Below are 25,624 nucleotides of genomic sequence, written 5' to 3' on the forward strand. Positions count from 1 at the left end.
CCAACCTCGTAATTTTCTCAAAATAGCGAAGTACCCTACCCGAGACCACAATTTGTCATGCAGTGTCAGCTGTGGCTGGTTCAATGCCACATCACAGCAGCAGTCAAGGGAACACCATTTATCGTACAATAATTTCATTCCAAAGTTGCGTAGTAATGGAACCATGGAAGGGTGGGATTCATTAGACTATTAGCATATAAAGGAGCTTTAGCATAGAAAGGAGGCACTTTCATATGGAGAAGAGATAAGTTGAACTATGTTTTCTATCTCACTCACTCGCGGTCATTTGAGCGACTGGCGTTGCACTGCATCAGTTTGCACAGCCCACTCACACACAGGGACGCACTGCACGCTCTCTGGCTGTACCCCGTTCCTGTCACTCTCCACACTACTTTTCCAGAGAGCCCGGAGAGGTAAGAATGGGCAAATCCGAAAGCCAAATGGATATCATGGAAAAATCTACCAAACCAGGGAAGCGTCGTTGGACTGTTGCGGAGATTGGGCTGTCCGTGCTGTTGTTGCTGGTCAGCTGTGCCCTAGCTGGACTGATAGTCCTCTACACATCGGCTCTGAGAGGTAGGCTCAACCCAACGACAATAGAAGTAAAAATAGAATTTGACCTGCACTAATTACACTCACCTCACTGGAAATGACTTCAGAAATACCATAACATGTGTGATATTTATCAGGTGTTTATGTTATGAATAGTATTGTTTGAAAGCACAGCCAAGCAGTAGGCTATTAAAATAAGAGAGAAACAGAAAACTTTATTAGCATCATTTGACAACTATTCCAGAGTGTTTTGTGAAATCTATTGAAGCATAAATAGGCAACCAATTTTCAGAATCAAATTAGGCAAAGCATTCTAGCCTACTGTACTAGCAGTGGAGGCTGCTGAGGGTAGGACGGCTCATAATAATGGCTGGAACGGAGCAAATGGAATGGCATCGAATACATGGAAACCATGTGTTTGATGTATTTGATACCATTCCACTGATTCCGCTCCAGCCATTACCACGAGCCCGTCCTCCCCAATTAAGGTGCCACCAGCCTCCTGTGTGTACTGGGTACAGTAACTGCTCTGAACAAGCCTCTCTTTTCTCTCCAATGCAGAGCGGTCCAATAGACCTGGGGTGTCAAGGAGCTCAGTCACTGAGGGTGAGTCTTGACGCTTGAGTTGAAATACTGTATGTGTTTATATCCATGTTATAGGATACGGTACGATGTAAACTGGACAGAGGATGATCCCATTTGAATTCCCTCTGCTGCCTCATCAGCAGTGTCGGGACAAAAGTGAGAGAACAGAGTCATTGCTGACACAGCCATTTCAGAGACCAAACAGACAGACAGTATCAAGTAATGATTTGCCAGAGAAATCTAAAATCCCTTGATGCTGCTGTTAATAAATTCCTACTCTTTTCCTGGAATGACAATAGTCATTTTTTATTTAACACTTTGATGTTTTCAGGGCAGCAGTATCATTCTGGCCCCAGCAATGTTTGCACAACTCCTGAGTGCGTCACTGCAGGTGAGCAGTTCCGCCTGCGTATGGGGTTGTCCGTCCTCCAAAAACAAAACTCATCACTCAATTTTATATCAACATAACAACATATCATCATAATATTCCATTTCCTTCTATGTTATCCACATTCTCCCCTCTCCCTCCTCTGCTGACTGTACCCCCCACAGCCGCTCGTCTCTTGCAGAACATGGATGCGACGGTGGCGCCGTGTCAGAACTTCTACCAATATGCTTGTGGGGGCTGGCTGGAGCGTCATGTCATCCCAGAGACCAGCTCCCGGCACAGCGTCTTCGACATCCTCAGAGACAGGCTGGAGATCGTGCTCAAAGGTCAGTCAGCGAGATGTTTCCAAGGATCAAATCTACTTGCTGTGTTAGATCAAATCAATTGACAGAATGAGGTAAATCTTTATGTTTCTGTTGGTCGTCTCCTCACAGGAGTTTTTGAGACTGAGAGTGATCAGGACCGTGACGCCTTCAAGAAGGCCAAAACTCTCTACAGCTCCTGCATGAATGAGAGTGAGTCGGGTTCTTCTCATCCAAACTCCAAGCTAACACTATTACACAGATGTTTGGTCTCGGAATCAGCTGCATACTCTGTAACGTTCATTGACAGTACTCTATGTAAGATTGACTGACAGTGTGTTGCTAATGGTGTTGTGTTGTCTCTGTGTTGTCTTCTGTAGCTCTGATAGAGCAGCGCGACTCCCAGCCGCTCATGCTTCTCATCGACAGCATAGGAGACTGGCCTGCTGCCTCGGAGGACTGGAACATCACTACAGGTACTGATACACACACACACACACACACACACACAGTCTTGTATAACTAACCTTGTGGTGGACACACAATTCAGTCCCATTCAAAATCCCAATTTCCCTAACCCCTAACCCTACACCTACACCTAACCCTAATTCTAACCCTTACCTTTACCCAAAACCTAACCCTAATCCTAACCCTAACCCTAACCGTAACCTTCACCTTAACCCTAACCTTAACCCCAAAACCTAACCTTAACCCTAACCCTAAACTTAACTTCTAGATCCTAACCCTATACCTAAAACTAAAACTAGCTCCTAAACCTAATTCTAACCCTAACACTAATTCTAACCTTAACCCTAAACCCCCTAGAAATAGCATTTGACCTTGTGGCGACTAACAAAAAGTCCCAAGTTGGTCAAATGTTTGTTTGTTTACTATTGTTGTGGGGACTTCTGGTCCCCACAAGTATTGTTAAACACGTCCACCAACTGAAATGATGAGTGATATGATTGTGAGTGACATGTGACATGCTCATCCAGGCGTGCCCCCCTGGCTCTACTGAAGGGCAGTCAGGTGTTGTGACTGATTCTTAAAATAGACCGCTCTTCACTGCACCAAACCTGACTGCCGCCAGTGTAATTAAATGTAATCAAGGACAGTGGCTCAAACAGAATTAACCACTCGTAAGTGCATTTGGTGCATCTTCACAGACAGATTTATGACTGCTCTGTAAATTGTGCGGCAGTGGCCATCTATACTTGGCTGTGTGAGAGGTAGTCAGTCTACTCTCTGCAAGCCAGATGTTTAATGTTAGATTTAATGTATGTATGTTTAATTGTTTAATTGTATTATACCAGAGGAGGCCTGGAGCCTGGAGGACACTCTAGCCACCCTCACCTCTCGTTACCACAAGAAGGTCCTGCTGGACATGTATGTATGGACTGATGACCGCGACTCCCGGCGCCACATCATCTATGTAAGGACAGTGTTTGAATACACAATGTTCCAAAAGTACAGTGCCTGTGATTTTTTAAATTAAATCTTCCCCCATTCTAATTGGGTGATAATAAAAGTCTGTTTTTATTTTACAGATTGACCAGCCAGGACTAGGAATGCCATCCAGGGAGTATTACTTCAATGATGGAAACTACAAAAGGGTACTTTCATAAACAGTATTGTGTATTAATGTTCTGTTAATGTCATTGCACTGGAAAAGACAAGGTCATCTTTGCATGTATGTGTTTATGTGGCTCTTTAGGTGCGAGAGGCCTACCTGCAGTTCATGGTTTCCATGGTGAGGATTGCCCGCGAAGACAGGAACTTGACCCAGGAAGATGATCGTGTGGTGGAGGAGATGGTGCAGGTGCTGGAGCTGGAAACAGATATCGCCAATGTGAGTGCCAGCCTGCCACAACAAGAACCGGAACTGTGACAGAAGTTAAAAAGAGACTATGACAGGAACACATATGAGGTGGATTTACCCCCTCTTATTCAATGAATTAGTCTTCAACAAGAAACACCTAATAGAGACGGATGAATTCAACTATACTGTACTACATGTCATCCACATGTTAAAAACGTGAATAGATCAATATTATGGCTAAATACAGTGTTTGTCACCTTAAATTTCAATACATCAGACATTACTGTAGGCCTATGCTTTCTGTGTTGTCGTGTCATAGGCCACATCCCCCGCAGAGGAGCGTCAGGATGTCACGATTCTCTACAAAAAGATGACCCTGACTGAGCTGCAGGAGTCCTTTAATCTCAATGTAAGTGCTTTCACTCTAGTGATTTCAAGTGGATAAGACTTGAGACTGAAGTCTATTGGCATTGTCAAAGCCATATACTATATATATTGTATCAAATTTGTGGGTGTAGCCCCGACTGGGACTCAAACCCAGGTCCAGCCAACACCTTAACCATTACACTAAAAGGTTCGAACCCCTTGATGATCTTGCTAGGTGTTGGTTTACATTTTAGTCATTTAGCAGACGCTCTTATCCAGTGCATACATTAAGGTTGTTAGATTACCCCCTTCCGTCGAGAGAGCGTGTTCCCACACTTCTCTATACCAAGTCCCTCACATGTACACGCCTCTCGCATGGCCTCACGGGCACCATCCCACTTCTGACACCAATGTAGCAAATTTGGGGGGTTGCCTCGACTAGGACTCAAACCTGGGTCCATCGACTGTCAACCCAACACCTTAGCCATTATGCCAAGAGATCAGAACCTCTTGATGAGGTCGCTAGGTGTTGGGTTAAGGTCGCTACAATATGTACTTGTAGATTGCAGAACAAGCCTCAGACAAAAATACTAACAAAAACACTGCTATATCTTACAGGGTTTTAACTGGACAAGGTTTGTGCGTGGTGTGTTGTCCAGTGTGGCTGTGAAGGTACAGCTGGAGGAGGAGGTGGTGGTCTACAGCGCCCCTTACCTGGAGAAGATGAACAAAGTGCTCTCCAAACACACTATCAGGTCAGAGCTGATGATGTACATCAGAGCTGCCCAACCCTCTTCCTGGAGATCTACTGTCCTGTAGGTTTTCAGTCCAACCCTAATTTAGCATAAATGATTCAGCTAGTTAAGGTCTTGTTGAGTAGCTAATAAGTAGAATCAGGTGTGTTAAATTAGGGTTGGACTGAAAACCCACAGGACGGTATATCTCCAGGAAGAGGGTTGGGCAGCTTTGATGTACACCATAGTTAAAATGTGCTTCTATCAATATTTTATCTACTGTGATTTATCATGCGAGTCATGCAGGACGGTACACTGTTAGAAAAAAGGTGCTATCTAGAACCTAAAATAAAAGGGTTCTTCGGTTGTCCCCATAGGAGAACCCATTGAAGAACCCTTTTTGGTTTCAAGTAAAACTCTTTCCTCAGAGGGTTCTAAATAGAAACCAAAAGAGTTCTACCTGGAACCAAAAAGGGTTCTTCAATGGGGACAGCCGAAGGACACTTTTGGAACACTTTTTTCTAAGTGTAGATTTGTGGTTACATCATCTAGCTCTATGTGTGTCACGTACAGTAGATCCATTGCTTGAGTGATTGAGTGACATTATTGGGTGAATATATCCATGTTCTCCTCCTCCAGAACCATGCAGAACTACCTCACCTGGCAGGTCGTCATGGAGAGAGTCAGCAGCCTGAGTCGCCGCTTCAAAGATGCCAGGGCACACTATAGAAAGGTGAGCCAGAGATATGAGCACATCTAGGAGCACGCTTAGGGCTCTATTCAATCCGTATCGTGGAAGTTCAGCATTACATTGTGATTTAAATTTAAAGGCAATGTTCCTGCGTTAGCGAAGACTGCATTCACCGTAAACGCTGCACATGTTGGCTCAATCGGAAATTACCTTAAAATGTATATTGCACAATCTGTAACACTTCAATGGTACAGATTGAATGAGCCCTTAGAAACAGACACATTGAAAAACTAATTCATGTATAAACGTGTGGCAGATTTGACAGTCTGTCTGTGTGTGTGCGTGTGGTCAGGCCCTGTATGGGACGACCGTGGAGGAGGCGCGGTGGAGGGACTGTGTGCGTTACGTTCAGGGCAGCATGGACAACGCAGTGGGGGCTCTGTATGTGCGAGAGACCTTTGCTGGCGAGAGTAAACGCATGGTGAGTCACTCCTGTAGACAGGATGCAGACAAAACAGGAAATTCTGCTCCGGCTTCTATAATCACTGTCACTACAGCAGTTTAGTCTGCACTTTGTGTGTGTGTGCGTGTGTGTGTGTGTTTGCTTTCCCTGTAAATTAATATATTATATTTTTGTGTGGACAGGTGAGTGACCTCATCAGTAAGATCCAGGAAGCGTACGTGGAGACGCTAGAGGAGTTGAGCTGGATGGATGACCAGTCTAAGGAAAAGGCAAGAGAGAAGGTACAAAAATAGCATTGCAAACAAACATACCATGTACAGCTAGCTGCCAAAATAATGGAAACAAATTCATAAAGTGTCTTAATAGGGTGTTGGGCCACCACGAGCAAGAACATCTTCAATGCACCTTGGCATAGATTCTACAAGTGTCTGGAACTCTATTGGAGTGATGCGACACCATTCTTCCACGAGCAATTCCATCATTTTGTGTTTTGTTGATGGTCGTGGAAAACGCTGTCTCAGGCGCCGCTCCAGAATCTCCCAAAAGTGTTCAATTGGGTTGAGATCTGGTGACTGAGACAGCCATGGCATATGGTTTACATTGTTTTCATGCTCATCAAACCATTCAGTGACCACTCGTGCCTTGTGGATGGGATGTTATCCCATAGCCATGGGATGTTATCCCATAGCCATGGTAGCCAAAATAATGGCCTGCCCAGCATTTTTATACATGAACCTAAGCATGATGGGATGTTAATTGCTTAATTTACTCAGGAACCACACCTGTGTGGAAGCACCTGCTTTCAATATACTTTGTATCCCTCATTTACTCCAGTGTTTTTGGCAGTTACCTGTACATCATCAGTGTTTTGAATATTGTAGTGTCGAGACAACGATGCTGATATGCTGTGATGACAAGAAATCCGCTGACACTGTCCTTGATTATAATGGTTTATTACATCAAAGATTACAGTATCAATTTACAGACTCCTGCAGAAATCTGGAGAACAACTGACCCAATCTCTAATATGTTATTCTCTCCGTCCTTTGTTCAAAACATGGTATTTATATCCTATGTAACATAAGATGGGTGGTTTTTGATAGACCAATCCCTAACCTCCCCATATCTCCAAATGTCCTCTATTCCAAGAAGCCTATGTAGTAATGCTTTCCAGATGTTTCAGCAAAGCAGAGTAAAGTTCATCTATTACACCATTTGCAAACGTCAGCAAAATCATAAACTGTTTAGATACTATAATATGTAAACGAAAGAACTTACCAGCTGACTGTTCTACTGCTCTATGTTACAGGCCATGGCCATCAAGGAGCATATTGGCTATCCTGACCACATTCTGGAAGAGAGCAATCTGAAGCTTGACCAGGAGTATGCCCATGTATGTCTGTGAGACCTGTCCACACATTAGCCCCTTTGGGCTCAAAGGACTATGATAAATCCTCCTTTTCAAAGCGAAATGGATGTACAAATTGTTGTTTAGATTGTTCCTGATTATCTTTGCCTGGTCTCTGTCTGCAGCTGAACTTCAGTGAGGAGAACTACTTTGAGAACATCCTTGAGAACCTGCAGGCTGAAGCACACAAGAGTTTGAAGAAGCTGAGAGAGCCGGTCGACCCGGACATGTAAGATGCATCCATTTAGCCTCACATAGACACACGTGAACATAAACACATTTACACATGTGAGTACACATTCGACATTCCCTCTTAAATGGTGAGATCTATATTCTAGTGTTTTTTTCTAGGTGGATCATTGGTGCTGCTGTGGTCAATGCTTTCTACTCACCAAACAGAAACCAGATAGGTAATATGACAACAGCCAACACACTGGCTGCACCTTTCGTCACCCATCTGAAGTTAGTTATCGTCGGCCAATCCTGGCTTGAGGAAATCCCTTATTAGGAACAATAATTTTGACGTCTACAGTATTTGTTTCTATACTAGCAAAGGATTTCTTACAAGTTCTTGAATGATTGAATAATAGTCAACTCCTGATTTAAGAAATGGTGTGAATGCATGCATCTGTAACAGTGTTCCTTCCATCCCTCTCCCCGCCCCTACCTGGGCTTGAACCAGGAACCCTCTGCACACATCGACAACAGTCACCCTCGAAGCATCGTTATCCTTCGCTCCATAAAAGCCGAGCAAGGGAAACAACTACCTCAAGGTCTCAGAGCGAGTGACATCACCGATTGAAACGCTACTAGCGCGCACCGCTAACTAGCTAGTTATTTCACACCGGTTACACTCACCCCTCTTTTGACCAGCCATTTCACACCTGTTACACATCTTGCAGCTAACTGGAGAAAATAAAATGAATGTATTTTGAATAGGGACTCGTTTGCATTTGGCTGTAATAATATTGCGTAACATTAAGAACATTAAACATTACATTGACATGAATTCCTTTCCCTAAACCAAAGCAAAATATTACACAACTCTTCAAGCCATTCCTCTGGGTCTATTTGTAGTCATATTGAAAGCTGACAGACAGACAACCTGGTGACTATTATGGTTTGGCTCTGATATGAGTGCTGTGCTGTGTATGTAGTTTCAAGTTGTAATGTCACAGCAGAAGTACAGTGAAATGTATTTCTTGCACGCTCCAAACCCAACAATGCAGTAATCAATATCAATGTAGCACTAATAAATAACATAAGGTAGAACAAAAACACACAAGAAATACAAATAAGAAATAAGAACAACACGAGAAAGTAAGAAGCTATATCCCGTTCCAATACCATAATTACAATGTGCAGGGATACTGGAGTGGTAGGGTTAGATATGTATGGTGACTCAGCATCAGGATATGAGAAACAGAGTAGCAGCATCGTAAATTATGATTGTGTGTGTGTAGAGTCAGTATAAATGTGTGTGCATTTTATGTGTGCATTGGAGTATCAGTGTGAGTGAGTGTGTAGAGTCCTGTGAGTGTGCATAGAAACAGTGCAAAAATACAACACAAGACTTTAGAAGTCTTATGAGCCAGTATGTTTTAGCCTTTTCTGTATGTTTTAGCCTTTTCTGTATGTTTTAGCCTTTTCTGTATGTTTTAGCCTTCTCTGTATGTTTTAGCCTTTTCTGTATGTTTTTAGCCTTTTCTGTATGTTTGAGCCTTTTCTGTATGTTTGAGCCTTTTCTGTATGTTTGAGCCTTTTCTGTGTGTTTTAGCCTTTTCTGTATGTTTTAGCCTTTTCTGTATGTTTGAGCCTTCTCTGTATGTATGAGCCTTCTCTGTATGTTTGAGCCTTTTCTGTATGTTTGAGCCTTTTCTGTATGTATGAGCCTTCTCTGTATGTATGAGCCTTTACTGTATGTTTGAGCCTTCTCTGTATGTATGAGCCTTCTCTGTATGTATGAGCCTTCTCTGTATGTTTGAGCCTTCTCTGTATGTTTGAGCCTTCTCTGTATGTTTGAGCCTTCTCTGTATGTTTGAGCCTTCTCTGTATGTTTGAGCCTTCTCTGTATGTTTGAGCCTTCTCTGTATGTATGAGCCTTCTCTGTATGTATGAGCCTTCTCTGTATGTATGAGCCTTCTCTGTATGTTTGAGCCTTCTCTGTATGTTTGAGCCTTCTCTGTATGTTTGAGCCTTCTCTGTATGTTTGAGCCTTCTCTGTATGTTTGAGCCTTTTCTGTATGTTTGAGCCTTTTCTGTATGTTTGAGCCTTCTCTGTATGTTTGAGCCTTCTCTGTATGTTTGAGCCTTTTCTGTATGTTTGAGCCTTCTCTGTATGTTTGAGCCTTCTCTGTATGTTTGAGCCTTCTCTGTATGTTTGAGCCTTCTCTGTATGTATGAGCCTTCTCTGTATGTTTGAGCCTTCTCTGTATGTTTGAGCCTTCTCTGTATGTATGAGCCCGCTCTGCCGCGTGCCCCGGTGTTCTGCCTCACTGCCACTTTAACGTCATTGAGAATAATGACTGCCGGTAATGCTTTCCGCTGTTGATAGAATGGAACTAGTTTCAGGCTCCATTGCACACAAGCTTTGTGGCTAAAAGAGATGGGGTTGGGGCGCCAGCCACAATGAATGCCACTCAGACAATGCCGCTAACACATGGACTGGTAATGTGCAGGGATGATTAGTCAGATATGAAGCTGAAATTCTGTTTCATTCGCTTGCTCCCAAGGTTGCAAGATTATAGACTCTCTTTGTTCATTTGGCCTGATCTGTTCTCTGTCCGTTTCTCAATGTCCTTTCTCCTAGTATTCCCTGCTGGTATCCTGCAGCCTCCTTTCTTCAGTAAGCAGCAGCTCCAGGCCCTGAACTTTGGAGGAATAGGGATGGTCATTGGACATGAGATCACCCATGGGTTTGATGACAATGGTGAGGCAATACTCATATTTATAGTCACTGTCCATGTTTGTGTCCAATGTGTTGCACAATCATGTTTAGTATAGAGTATTAATTCATGGTCAAATGTAAATGAGAATGCATCACAATTAATTCCACGTTTTATCTTTAAAAACAGGTCGTAATTTTGATAAGGATGGTAACATGCTTAATTGGTGGAGTAATTATTCTGCTGAGCACTTTAAGGACCAGTCGCAGTGCATGGTGCAACAATATGGCAACTTCAACTGGAAACTTGCAGGTGGACAAAATGTGAGTTTCCCAGTGTAGCAGAAGAATGGGAAAAATCTAACATTTATTTGGGTGTAATGACTCATATTTTTTTGGGTTGAGAACCTCTGAATGTGAGTGTGCTAATGACTGTCTCTGTGTGACCCCAGGTCAGTGGAATTAGCACTTTGGGGGAGAACATCGCCGACAACGGAGGAGTTCGGCAAGCCTATAAGGTGTGACACCCTCACAAACCCATTCAACCACCACGGCACAATGAAAACACAATGAACCACTTTCTAACAAAAATGGATCTCTGACTAAATTGTATCTAATTATATTTGACATTTGTATGTTTTTTTTGTGTGTTTGTGGTCAGGCCTACATGAAGTGGATGGAGAGAGAAGGTGAAGAGCATCGTTTACCTGGTCTGGACATGGACCACAAGCAACTTTTCTTTCTTAACTTTGCCCAAGTGAGTAAGCTCCACTTTATCCCAGAGTCAGATTAATTTGTGGATACCATTTTTATGTATCTGTGTCCAGTAAGATGGAAGTTAGAGGTAGTTTCGCGAACCAATGCTAACTAGCGTTAGCACAATGACAGGGGGTCTGTGGGTATCTACTAGCATAAAAATGGTATCCACTTGTTCATGACTCTGGGGAAGTAGATAAAGGGCCTCAATGCCAAAATCCCGAAGTATACCTTTAATAAATTGAGTTGTCTAGAGTAGACCACCTAAAAGCTACACTACATGACCAAAAGGATGTGGACAGCTGCTCGTCGAACATCTCATTCTAAACTCATGGGCATTAATATGGAGTTGGTCCCCCCTTTGCTGCTATAACAGCCTCCACTCTTCTGGGAAGGCTTTCCAGTAGATGTTGGAACATTGCTGTGGGGACTTCCATTCAGCCACAAGAGCATTAGTGGGGTCGGGCACTGATGTTGGGCGATCAGGCCTGGCTCGCAGTCGGCGATCCAATTCATCCCTAAGGTGTTCGATGGGGTTGAGGTCAGGGCTTTGTGCAGGCCAGTCAAGTTCTTCCACACCAATCTCGACAAAACATTTCTGTATGGACCTCGCTTTGTGCAAAGGGGCATTGTCATGCTGAAACAGGAATGGGCCTTCCCAAACTGTTGACACAAAGTTGGAAGCACAGAATAGTCTAGAATGTCATTGTATACTGTAGCGTTAAGATTTCCCTTCATTACTCTTACTGAATTTCCACGTGGGCGAGGATATTGGAAATTTTATCAAAGCCTATTGGATGATAACTTGTTTTTAACTAGGACAGAGGAATTTATAACTTATTTTTTCAGACACAACATACAGTTGGAGTCGGAAGTTTACATACACTTAGGTTGGAGTCATTAAAACTCGTTTTTCAACCACTCCACACATTTCTTGTTAACAAACTATAGTTTGGCAAGTCGGTTAGGACATCTACTTTGTGCATGACATAAGTAATAATTGTTTACAGACAGATTATTTCACTTATAATTCACTGTATCACAATGCCAGTGGGTCAGAAGTTTACATACACTAAGTTGACAGTGCCTTTAAACAGCTTGGAAAATTCCAGAAAATTATGTCATGGCTTTAGAAGCTTCTGATAGGCTAATTGACATCATTTGAGTCAATTGGAGGTGTACCTGTGGATGTATTTCAAAGCCTACCTTCAAACTCAGTGCCTCTTTGCTTGACATCATGGGAAAATCAAAAGAAATCAGCCAAGACCTCAGAAAAAAAACTGTAGACCTCCACAAGTCTGGTTCATCCTTGGGAACAATTTCCAAACGCCTGAAGGTACCACGTTCATCTGTACAAACAATAGTATGCAAATGTAAACACCATGGGACCACACAGCCGTCATACCGCTCAGGAAGGTCTCCTGGAGATGAACATACTTTGATGTGAATAGTGCAAATCAATCCCAGAACAACAGCAAAGGACCTTGTGAAGATGCTGGAGGATACAGGTACAAAACTATCTATATCCAAAGAAAAACTAGTCCTATATCGACATAACCTGAAAGGCCGCTTAGCAAGGAAGAAGCCACTGCTCCAAAACCGCCATAAAAATGCCTGCCTACGGTTTGCAACTGCACATGGGGACAAAGATCGTACGTTTTGGAGAAATGTCCTCTGGTCTGATGAAACAAAAATAGAACTGTTTGGCCATAATGACCATCGTTATGTTTGGAGGAAAAAGGGGGTGCTTGCAAGCCGAAGAACACCATCCCAACCGTGAAGCACGGGGGTGGCAGCATCATGCTGTGGGGGTGCTTTGCTGCAGGAGGGACTGGTGCACTTCACAAAATAGATGGCATCATGAGGAAGGAAAATTATGTGGATATATTGAAGCAACATCTCAAGACATCAGTCAGGAAGTTAAAGCTTGGTCGCAAATGGGTCTTCCAAATGGACAATGACCCCAAGCATACTTCCAAAGTTGTGGCAAAATGGCTTAAGGACAACAAAGTGAAGGTATTGGAGTGGCCATCACAAAGCCCTGACCTCAATCCTACAGAACATTTGTGGGCAGAACTGAAAAAGCGTGTGCGAGCGAGGAGGCCTACAAACCTGACTCAGTTACACCAGCTCTGTCAGGAGGAATGGGCCTAAATTCACCCAACTTATTGTGGGAAGCTTGTGGAAGGCTCCCGAAACGTTTGACCCAAGTTAAACGATTTAAAGGCAATGCTACCAAATACTAATTGAGTGTATGTAAACTTCTGACCCACTGGGAATGTGATGAAAGAAATAAAAGCTGAAATAAATCATTCTCTCTACTATTATTCTGACATTTCACATTCTTAAAATAAAATGGTGATCCTAACTGACCTAAGACAGGGAATTTTTACTAGGATTAAATGTCAGAAATTGTGAAAAACTGAGTTTAAATGTATTTGGCTAAGGCGTATGTAAAATTCAGACTTCAGCAAATCCCCTTATTGTATGGGACACCTTTAAATGTGCCTTTAGAGGCCATGCAATTCAGTACTCATCTCGAAAACAAAAGCAATTTAGGTCAAAAGAGTCCATACTAACAAAGGAAATAGAAGGTCTAACAGAAGAGATAGATAGCAATAAAAACTGTAACATAGAGGCTCAGAATAAATTAGAGGAAAAACAAAAAGAAATTGAGAAACTTATTCAAGAAAGGTCAAGTGTAATATATCATAAAAATAAAGCAAACTGGATGGAATATGGGGGAAAATGCACCAAATTCTTTTTTAAACTTCAATATAGGAATGCTACCAAAAAGAATTTACTGAAACTGGTTACAAATGACGAAGTCACCCATGATTCACCTAAATATATTTTGAAAGTACTTTAAGTATATGTTTTCGTTTCAGTCGCCTCCATCTCCTCTAACTGAAGCTAATTGTAGAGATGTTTTTTCTATTGATAATGTAAAATTAACAGCCATACAGAAAGACTCATGTGAAGGCGAAATTACAGAGGAGGAACTTCTGGATGCAATTAAAGACTTTAAGTCCGGGAAAACTCCAGGGTTGGATGGCATACCAGTCGAGGTATATCAAACCTTTTTTTATATACTCAGAGGACCGTTATTAGCATGTTTTAACCACTCCTATGTAAATGGTAGATTATCAGACACTCAAGAAGGTCTGATTTCATTATTACTGAAACAGGATACAAGTGGAAAATATAAAGATCCAGTCCATTAAAAAAATTGGAGGCCCCTTACACTTCAGTGTTGTGATGCAAAAATTCTAGCAAAATGTATAGCGCATAGAATTAAAAAGGTATTGTCGGACATTATTCATTCTAATCAGACAGGTTTTTTACATGGAAGATAGATTGGAGATAATATAAGGCAAGTACTGAAAACAATAGAACACTATGAACAATCTGGGAAACCAGGCCTGGTATTCATAGCAGACTTCGAAAAGGCATTTGATAAAGTACGACTGGGGTTTATATATAAATGCCTGGAGCATTTCAATTTTGGAGAATCTCTTATAAAATGGGTTAAAATCATGTATAGTAACCCTAGGTGTAAAATAGTAAATAATGGCTATTTCTCTGAGTTTTAAACTGTCAAGAGGAGTGAAACAAGGTTGTCCACTATCGGCATATCTATCTATTATGGCCATCGAGATGTTAGCTATTCAAACCAGATCTAACAATAATATCAAGGGATTAGAAATCCAGGGCTTAAAAACAAAGGTGTCATTGTACGCTGATGATTCATGCTTTCTTTTAAATCCACAACTTGAATCCCGCCACAGCCTCATAGAGGATCTAGATACATTTTCTAACCTCTCTGGATTACAACCAAATTATGATAAATGTACTATATTATGTATTGGATCACTAAAAAATAAAATGTTTACATTACCATGTAGTTTACCAATAAAATGGTCTGATGGTGATGTGGATATACTCGGAATACATATCCCAAATGAAATAAATGATCTCACTCCAATACATTTTAATAAAAGTTAGCAAAAATAGATAAGATCTTGCTACCATGGAAAGGTAAATACCTGTCAATTTTTTGTATCATCCCAGTTTACCTATTTGCTTATGGTCTTGCCTACGCCTAGTGAACAGTTTTTTCAATTATATGAGAAAAAAATTATATCAGACTAAATTAAACCGGCCTATTTATATAATGAATATGAATTCGGAGGACAGAAATTATTAAATATTAAAGCATTAGACCTATCACTATCACTTCAGTCATACAAAAGTTATACTTAAATCCGAACTGGTTCTCTAGCAAATTAGTAAGATTGTCTCACCCAATGTTCAAGAATGGCCTTTTTCCCTTTATTCAGATTACAAACTCTCACTTTCAGTTATTTGAAAAGGAAATCATCTCCCAAATATCACTATTTCTAAAACAAGCCATAGAAAGTTGGTTGCAATTTCAATTTAATCCTCCAGAAACGACAGAACAAATAATGCAACAACTATTGTGGTTCAATTCACTTATACTAATTGATAAAAAACCTTTTCTTTTGAAAAAATGTTTAAAAAAGGTATAATCTTCGTAAATGATATCATCGGTAGGACTGGTGGAGTTATGTCGCACATGCAGCTAACAAAAACATATGGAAATGTCTGCTCTACCCAAAATTACAACCAAATAATTGCAGCATTACCACAAAAATGGAAGAGGAAAGTGGAAGGGGGAAAAAGTAAGGAACTTGTCTGTCGGCCTTGCATTAAAGAACATAATTGGTTAAAGAAAACTGTGATAAATAAAAAAGTATACCAGTATAATTTAAGGACCAAAGGATTGACAGCCGTCCCATATAGATTGCAAAATAGTTGGGAAGAGATATTTCACATACCAATCCCATGGCATAGTGTTTATGAACTGATACGCAAAACGCCGCCGGATTCAAAACTTAGAATTTTTCTATTTAAATTATTATATAAAATTCTTGCTCCCAACAGAATGTTATTTATATGGGGGATACAATCTTCCCAGCTGTGCAGATTTTGCTGCGAAGAGACAGAATCATTCGATAATTTGTTTTGGTACTGTCCATTTGTAGCTTGTTTTTGGACACAGGTAGAAACAATGAGAATAGAAAGGTTCAGAACTTTTGTAAAACATCACAGTACAGTTGAAAAATATATGGCAAATAGAAATCCAATATGGATGGGTGGTGTTGAATGGAGTTGAAGGATGGGACTAATAACAACTAACAACAACTAATAACAACAAGATAACTAATAATGTAAGCATACTGTGTCCATAATAAGTATATAGGTTATAGGTTGAGAGCTTTTGTGAAAGAGCACAGTTTGAAAGATATGGCATATAGAAGCAAACCGGATGGACATCATTAAAATGATCGGAGAGGTTGAGGGTAGAGGAAGTTCAGGAGTAAAAACAAACAAAATAGAATTATTGTAAAATTGATTGTGTCCATAAAATGTATATAGTATGTATAAGCTGGAAGTAGAGGCCTAAGCGTTGTTGTTGTTCACTAGTTTACTCCAATTAGGGAAGGGTTGGTGGGGTTGGAAAGTATTCAAGGGAAATATATTTTTAAAAAGGATATTTATGTATGTGTGTGTGTGTGTATGTATGTATGTATGTATGTATGTATGTTTGTATGTGTATATATATATATCTATATATACATATATTTGCGAGAAAAAAAACATATGGGGGATTGGAAGTGATGCAGACAATTACATTGATGGAAGTTACAATCTATCTGCAATACTAAAGCTGATCTACCCCCTAAAATTTTTTATAATAATAATAATAATACAAAATAAAAATAATAAAATTTCCCTTCACTGGAACTAAGCGGCCTAGCCCAAACCATGAAAACAGCACCAGACCATTATTCCTCCTCCACCAAACTTTACAGTTGGCGCTATGCATTGGGGCAGTTAGCGTTCTCTTGGCATCCGCCAAACCCAGATTTGTCCGTCGGACTGCCAGATGGTGAAGCGTGATTCATCACTCTAGAGACCACGTTTCCACTGCTCCAGAGTCCAATGGCGGCGAGCTTTACACCACTCCAGCCGACGCTTGGCATTGGCATGGTGATCTTAGGCTTGTGTGCGGCTGCTCTGCCATGGAAACCCATTTCATGAAGCTCCCGACGAACAGTTATTGTGCTGACGTTGCTTCCAGAGGCAGTTTGGAACTCGGTAGTGAGTGTTGCAACCGAAGACAGAAGATTTTCAGTGGTCCCGTTCTGTGAGGTTGTGTGGCCTATCACTTTGCGACTGAGCCGTTGTTGCTTCTAGCAATTTCTACTTCACAATAGCAGCACTTACAGTTGACCGGGGCAGCTCTAGCAGGGCAGAAATTTGACAAACTGACTTGTTGAAAAAGTGGCATCCTATGACGGTGCCACGTTGAAAGTCACTGAGCTCTTCAGTAAGGCCATTCTACTGCCAATGTTTGTCTATGGAGATTGCATGGCTGTGTGCTCGATTTTATACACCTGTCAGCAACGGGTGTGGCTGAAATAGCCGAATCCACTAATTTGAAGAGCTGTCCACATACTTTTGGCCATGTAGTGTATATTACCATCCTTCCTCCACTGCTGAGAAATGCTGGTCTAGAGACCACTGAATATTTTGCCAAAATAAAGACCACTGTGGTACTGTGCCAGGGAAAACAAGGCCAGAGCAAAGCCAGACTAGTGTTTGACAGTCTTCATCCAAAACCAGGTCAAAGCCAAACACAATCCCTGCTGGGATTATTCAGTTGGGCTGTCGAACAGCGCCTTGGAAAAAATACTTGGTACCCCTTAAGGTGTTCCCTCTGGCATATCATGTTCCTCATCATTTTATGGTTTACATTTACTGTATATTCAGCTCAAAAATATCCTCACTTGTAAAATACGAACAGGTGTAATTGAGAAAATAAATGTGTTATGGGCACAGTAATACTGTCTCTGCTTTTACTGTGTCAAACTTGAATTAATTAATTTGTGATACATCTTTCTCCTCCAGGTATGGTGTGGTGCCTATCGGCCTGAATATGCAAGCCAGTCCATCAAGACAGACTCCCACAGTCCCCTGGAATACAGGTAACGACCAACTGTAAAAATGTAGCGTTTCGCGATTCCAACCTATTTTCTGTCAGTAATCTGTTAACACTCTTTACCTATCTTCTCTCACAGGGTACTTGGCTCCCTACAGAATTTTGGAGCATTCTCAGAGGCATTCCAGTGCAAACCAGGTACTCCCATGAACCCTGAGATAAAATGTCGGGTGTGGTAGCCAGTTCCTGTCTTCTTCTACTATTGTTAATTATTTCTTGACTGGGGCAACTGAACAAAAGAACATGATTTACTACCACCTTGTGTTATACTGATGCCACATATGCATCCTGCCTTAGAGTATGTCTGATGGATTTACATGGCAGAAGAAAACATAGATATTTACACAAGTGTTTTAACAGTGTGTAAATACAGAATACAGTTTATATATGGACTGGATAACTGACCAAACTACATCCTAGTATCACCATTTGAAGCAGATTAAAACTAAGATGAGACAGGAAAAACACTTGCAAGGAGTATGTACTTATATGGCTACTCAGCTTAAAGATGTTGTCTGTGGGTGAACAGTTTTACTTGTGGTTTTGTTGTATACACTCTCAGAAAAAAAGATTCTAGGTAGAACCACAAATATGGATATGCTTGATTCATATATGGCACCCCTAAAGGTTCTATATAGAACCCTTTTTGTAGGGCTCTTTGATCAGAACATCAGGGGTTCTTCTTCACTGAACCAAAATTGGTTCCATATAGAACCTTTGGGATCCATATAGGGTTCTATATGGAACCCATTTCGGTTCTATATAGAACTTTAAGTCTGCCATATATGAAGCAAGCATAGAACCCTTATTGGTTCTATCCAGAACATGTTTTTCTAAGTGTGTACATGTATACATCTGAAGCTCCTATGCACCACTGTGGGTGGTCAGTTGGTACATGCATAGTCGGGCAAATGTAGGACATTCCTAAGACCTTGTAGAATAGGTCTCAGCCGAGCTGGCTTTAAATGCTTTAACTGACTTTTTGAAGAATTTCCTAAACAACTCTTTGTGCTTTTTGTCAAGTCATTCAGATGGCAAATCCACAGCGCTTTGAAGCCCACATATTTAGTGGCTTAAATCTATGTGCACCGAGTATCTTTTGGCACCGTGTTGCCTCGTGCGATCCTGTCTGATATGAATCAACATTGTTTCCACGATGAAATTACGTGGAACCAACGTAGAATAGACGTTGAATTGATGTCTGTTCCCAGTGGGAAGTCTGTCATTACAGTGTGACTACGAAATGAATAAAGGCTCTGTGAGAAAATGTAAGCAGCGGTGAACTAGAGCTGGCTTGGCTAAGTCACTCTTTGAAATTAAACAATTTACCTGAAGACATCAGACTGTTAAACCTTTGCAGCTTTAATCTTATATGAACATTTTGAAAATCTAAAAAAGATGGCTTAAAATGTTTTTGCTATAACATACATAAATGTGAAATCTACAAAGATATAATTGCTTGGAAAGTAGCTTAAAAGACTTGCTAGACTAGCACTGTTTTGTTTGAGTTATAGTGATGATGATCTGCCACGGAGTGATCAGTATCTTATTTATGATAGATACTCAATACTCGGTCACAACTGTAAGTCCTGAAACTGTAAGTGATTTTAATTACTGTATGTGTTGTGTTACATTTCAGAGATAAACATTTGATCAACCAGTGTTCCTTATCTCAGACTATGTTCTAAGCATTGGGCCTTATGAGGATATGGTCAGAAAGGAACATTTAGAGGGGTGCTTTTCAAAAAGGTGCACAGAGAAGTCTTTAAGAGTATACAATGCTTTATGTTTTCTGCATAGAAAAAAAACCGGAACAGAAAACTGTTCCCAACATCCCGTAATACAGTCATGGGTTTGGACTAGCTAGTGACTTAATGAGGAATGTGTAGTCATGTCTCAGCTGCATGGCGTCCCACCTGTAAAACAAGACATTCTCTGTGTAGAGGAAGGAAACCTCTACATACACATGGGGCCCTAAACAGTGGTGTTTTGTGAATCTTGTCCCTTTTTTCCATTTCTACTTCCTCCATTATAAAAAAAACAAAAAACATCTACAGAGACAAATACATCTGTTACTTTTGCATCTGGATACCCCTTTCCATATTGGGTGTGCAAGAAATGGAGGAATTAAATAGAATAATGTATTCTACAAAAATGGGAAACTGGGTGTAGCAGTGCCTTTTATGGCCCATATCTTTCATGGTCTGACTTGGCTGTCTAAAATGCCAACATTTCAGAGATTACTACGAGGTGTTCGACAACGACTCCCAGGACAGACAGCACATGTTCACAATTTGTCCAAATACTTTTTATTTCCATTTTTATTTCCATTCCCCGCCCCACACACACACACACACCCACACACACACACACACTCACTACACAGTCATTGGCATAACCACACAGAGGTGGAATGTAGGTATGAATAAAGACGAAGGAAACTCCACAAGTGTAGGTGAGGGGTGAAGTGGTACATCTTGATCACTGCCATTGATCAGTGGCCCAGAGATGGAAAAGCTTCGTGCTGTAGCATGTATGAGGACTGTGGGGAGCATGTTAACTAACCACTATAGAGGCCTCATGGACGGACAGACAGACAGACATACATACCAGACAGACAGACATACAGACAGACAGACAGACAGACAGACAAACAGTCTGGGGAAATGGCTTCTTGTTAGAGAGCTGCCACAAAAATAATTTTGAGAATTGTACTTCATACACATTTTGTCTATTAAAACATAACACACACAGAAACACACACACACACACACACACACACACACACACATACAGTGGGGAGAACAAGTACAGTGAGGGAAAAAGTATTTGATCCCCTGCTGATTTTGTACGTTTGCCCACTGACAAAGAAATGATCAGTCTATAATTTTAATGGTAGGTTTATTTGAACAGTGAGAGACAGAATAACAACAAAAAAATCCAGAAATACGCATGTCAAAAATGTTAGAAATTGATTTGCATTTTAATGAAGGGAAATAAGTATTTGACCCCTCTGCAAAACATGACTTAGTACTTGGTGGCAAAAACCTTGTTGGCAATCACAGAGGTCAGACGTTTCTTGTAGTTGGCCACCAGGTTTGCACACATCTCAGGAGGGATTTTGTCCCACTCCTCTTTGCAGATCTTCTCCAAGTCATTAAGGTTTTGAGGCTGACGTTTGGCAACTCGAACATTCAGCTCCCTCCACAGATTTTCTATGGGATTAAGGTTTGGAGACTGGCTAGGCCACTCCAGGACCTTAATGTGCTTCTTCTTGAGCCACTCCTTTGTTGCCTTGGTCGTGTGTTTTGGGTCATTGTCATGCTGGAATACCCATCCACGACCCATTTTCAATGCCCTGGCTGAGGGAAGGAGGTTCTCACCCAAGATTTGACGGTACATGGCCCCGTCCATCGTCCCTTTGATGCGGTGAAGTTGTCCTGTCCCCTTAGCAGAAAAACACCCCCAAAGCACAATGTTTCCACCTCCATGTTTGACGGTGGGGATGGTGTCCTTGGGGTCATAGGCAGCATTCCTCCTCCTCCAAACACGGCGAGTTGAGTTGATGCCAAAGAGCTCGATTTTGGTCTCATCTGACCACAACACTTTCACCCAGTTCTCCTCTGAATCATTCAGATGTTCATTGGCAAACTTCAAACAGGCATGTATATGTGCTTTCTTGAGCAGGGGGACCTTGCGGGCGCTGCAGGATTTCAGTCCTTCACGGCGTAGTGTGTTACCAATTGTTTTCTTGGTGACTATGGTCCCAGCTGCCTTGAGATCATTGACAAGATACTCCCGTGTAGTTCTGGGCTGATTCCTCACCATTCTCAGGATCATTGCAACTCCACAAGGTGAGATCTTGCATGGAGCCCCAGGCCGAGGGATATTGACAGTTGTTTTGTGTTTCTTCCATTTGCAAATAATCGCACCAACTGTTGTCACCTTCTCACCAAGCTGCTTGGCGATAGTCTTGTAGCCCATTCCAGCCTTGTGTAGGTCTACAATCTTGTCCCTGACATCCTTGGAGAGCTCTTTGGTCTTGGCCATGGTGGAGAGTTTAGAATCTGATTGATTGATTGCTTCTGTGGACAGGTGTCTTTTATACAGGTAACAAACTGAGATTAGGAGCACTCCCTTTAAGAGTGTGCTCCTAATCTCAGCTCGTTACCTGTATAAAAGACACCTGGGAGCCAGAAATCTTTCTGATTGAGAGGGGGTCAAATACTTACTTCCCTCATTAAAATGCGAATCAATTTATAACATTTTTGACATGCGTTTTTCTGGATTTTGTTGTTGTTGTTCTGTCTCTCACTGTTCAAATAAACCTACCATTAAAATTATAGACTGATAATTTCTTTGTCAGTGGGCAAATGTACAAAATCAGCAGGGGATCAAATACTTTTTTCCCTCACTGTATTTGATACACTGCCGATTTTGCAGGTTTTCCTACTTACAAAGCATGTAGAGGTCTGTAATTTTTATCATAGGTACACTTCAACTGTGAGAGACGGAATCTAAAACAAAAATCCAGAAAATCACATTGTATGATTTTTAAGTAATTACCGGTAATTTGCATTTTATTGCATGACATAAGTATTTGATCACCTACCAACCAGTAAGAATTCCGGCTCTCACAGACCTTTTAGTTTTTCTTTATTTTTTCCCCCTATCGATCTACATGCAATAAAATGCAAATTAATTACTTAAAAATCATACAATGTGATTTTCTGGATTTCTGTTTTAGATTCCGTCTCTCACAGTTGAAGTGTACCTATGATAAAAAATTACAGACCTCTACATGCTTTGTAAGTAGGATAACCTGCAAAATCGGCAGTGTATCAAATACTTGTTCTCCCCACTGTATATATAAATATATATATATATATATATATATATATATATATATATATATATATATATATATATATATATATATATATATATATATATTATAGCTTCTTCAACCTGTGATAATATATGGACGTTTCCCCACTATAGTATTCCTTAGACCATAAGAATTAAATAAATACCCAAACTAACACAGGACTATCTGGAATTGGATTTTCATTTTTCTTGCATAACTCTAAACCAAAATGGAACACGCAGAAAATACATTTCTGAAGCAACAAAATGATACCTTGTCATTGCTGTGTGCTTCTCTGTTATTCACAGGTGAAAGCTCATGCTGCTATATAATTATCTAGACCAACAGCGATTGTTGTGACTCAAAATCTCTTATTAGCGCTATCAATTGATTGTTTACCTGAGATGTTTCAAGTCTCCATTTTCAATGTTTTATTGTGATTATTATACAGAGCTATTGAGCTAAATCCTTACTTCTCAAACTATTGAGTAATTTTCAAGCTTTTTATTTTATTAAATGTTTATGATGGGTACATTATAATGTTCTGAATTTCTGCTGTTTTGTGATAAATTGCATATTGCATCAGCATTACATTAGTAATATGCAATTTATAAGGTTACTGTACATCTTGGTGTAAAAACAAATGCTATACTTATTGACGATATTAAGTAAAATTGATTAAATGAACTTGTCTAAGCATCACATGTAGTGTTTGGCCTGAGTTTGTTGTGGAATGCAGGTTGGATATTTTAACACTGTTTATTCACATTTTACATAGAGTAGGTAAACCTGTGCCTAGATAAACCTAAGTCAATCTAATGGTCCTATTTCTTCCAGATGGGGTAAAAAAAATGATAAATGAGGAGTTGATAGCTTGTTTATGTGAGTTTCAGCTCTCCATGTAAAAAAAACTACAAGGTCTTATATAACAAACAGCTGGCAGCTCTGTCCTCATCTGATGACTGAACTACATGTTTGTATTTTAGAAGGAGTGTGGACAGAGTGTTCGCAGAGCTCTGCAAAACACTCAACAACATCAGGGTGCAGTCATTGTATTCTAAATCTGTATTACAATCCCATAAACCACTAAATTGATAGTTTAATTTAAATATGGCGCTGCAGGATTTTAATCCATGACGGCGTAGTGTGTTACTAATGGTTTTCTTTGAGACTGTGGTCCCAGCTCTCTTCAGGTCATTGACCAGGTCCTGCTGTGTAGTTCTGGGCTGATCCCTCACCTTCCTCATGATCATTGATCATGCTGGAAGACCCAGCCACGACCCATCTTCAATGCTCTTACTGAGGGAAGGAGGCTGTTGGCCAAGATCTCGCGATACATGGCCCCATCCATCCTCCCCTCAATACGGTGCAGTCGTCCTGTCCCCTTTGCAGAAAAGCATCCCCAAAGAATGATGTTTCCACCTCCATGCTTCACGGTTGGGATGGTGTTCTTGGGGTTGTACTCATCCTTCTTCTTCCTCCAAACACGGCGAGTGGCGTTTAGACCAAAAAGCTCTATTTTTGTCTCATCAGACCACATTACCTTCTCCCATTCCTCCTCTGGATCATCCAGATGGTCATTGGCAAACTTCAGACGGGCCTGGACATGCGCTGGCTTGAGCAGGGGGACCTTGCGTGCGCTGCAGGATTTTAATCCATGACGGCGTAGTGTGTTACTAATGGTTTTCTTTGAGACTTTGGTCCCAGCTCGCTTCAGGTCATTGACCAGGTCCTGCGTGTAGTTCTGGGCTGATCCCTCACCTTCCTCATGATCATTGATGCCCCACGAGGTGAGATCTTGAATGGAGCCCCAGACCGAGGGTGATTGACCGTCATCTTGAACTTCTTCCATTTTCTAATAATTGCGCCAACAGTTGTTGCCTTCTCACCAAGCTGCTTGCCTATTGTCCTGTAGCCCATCCCAGCCTTGTGCAGGTCTACAATTTTATCCCTGATGTCCTTACACAGCTATCTGGTCTTGGCCATTGTGGAGAGGTTGGAGTCTGTTTCATTGAGTGTGTGGACAGGTGTCTTTTATACAGGTAACGAGTTCAAACAGGTGCAGTTAATACAGGTAATGAGTGGAGAACAGGAGGGCTTCTTAAAGAAAAACTAACAGGTCTGTGAGAGCCGGAATTCTTACTGGTTGGTAGGTGATCAAATACTTATGTCATGCAATAAAATGCAAATTAATTACTTAAAAATCATACAATGTGATTTTCTGGATTTTTGTTTTAGATTCCGTCTCTTACAGTTGAAGTGTACCTATGATAAAAATTCAGACCTCTACATGCTTTGTAAGTAGGAAAACCTGCAAAATCGGCAGTGTATCAAATACTTGTTCTCCCCACTGTATGTACAGTGCCTAGTGAAAGTCTACACACCCCTTCCACAGTCTTCACATTTTGTTGCCTAAAAATGTAATCTAAAAAGGGATTCGATTTCTGTCCTTTAGAGCTACACAACACTTTCCAAGTGAAATAAATACAGAGGACATTTTCCAAATTAAGAAGAAAATCAAAAACCTAAGATGTTTTGATTGTGTATATCTTTACACCCCAGAGTTAATACTTGGTGGAAGCACTTTTGGCAGCCATTACAGCTGTGAATCATTTTGAATAATATTCTACCAACTTTACAACTCTGACGGTAACAACCATTGTTTTTGTAAAAATTGCTTAATTTAGTAAATTTGGTTGGGAATAATTGATAAACAGCAATA

The 25,624-nt window shown here is 40.9% G+C and overlaps 1 protein-coding gene across 1 annotated transcript; it reads left to right on the forward strand.

Moving 5' to 3' along the window:
* Nucleotides 1-419: 419 nt before the first annotated feature.
* On the forward strand, nucleotides 420-18,214 carry LOC311138681 (membrane metallo-endopeptidase-like 1; the record flags this gene model as incomplete). The annotated part of the gene is made up of 23 exons (XM_084173469.1): nucleotides 420-576; nucleotides 1,114-1,158; nucleotides 1,469-1,528; nucleotides 1,690-1,851; nucleotides 1,960-2,040; nucleotides 2,208-2,303; nucleotides 3,141-3,259; nucleotides 3,375-3,440; nucleotides 3,542-3,676; nucleotides 3,966-4,055; nucleotides 4,631-4,767; nucleotides 5,386-5,479; nucleotides 5,790-5,918; nucleotides 6,083-6,181; nucleotides 7,210-7,293; nucleotides 7,434-7,537; nucleotides 7,660-7,718; nucleotides 10,118-10,237; nucleotides 10,383-10,516; nucleotides 10,645-10,710; nucleotides 10,854-10,949; nucleotides 17,945-18,021; nucleotides 18,115-18,214. 23 exons carry the CDS (start codon nucleotides 420-422, stop codon nucleotides 18,212-18,214), a joined length of 2,310 nt encoding a protein of 769 aa, XP_084029595.1.
* Between the last annotated feature and the right edge of the window lie 7,410 nt (nucleotides 18,215-25,624).

Source organism: Coregonus lavaretus, assembly GCF_964263955.1.
Source record: "Coregonus lavaretus genome assembly, chromosome: 12".
Taxonomy (NCBI): Eukaryota; Metazoa; Chordata; class Actinopteri; order Salmoniformes; family Salmonidae; genus Coregonus; species Coregonus lavaretus.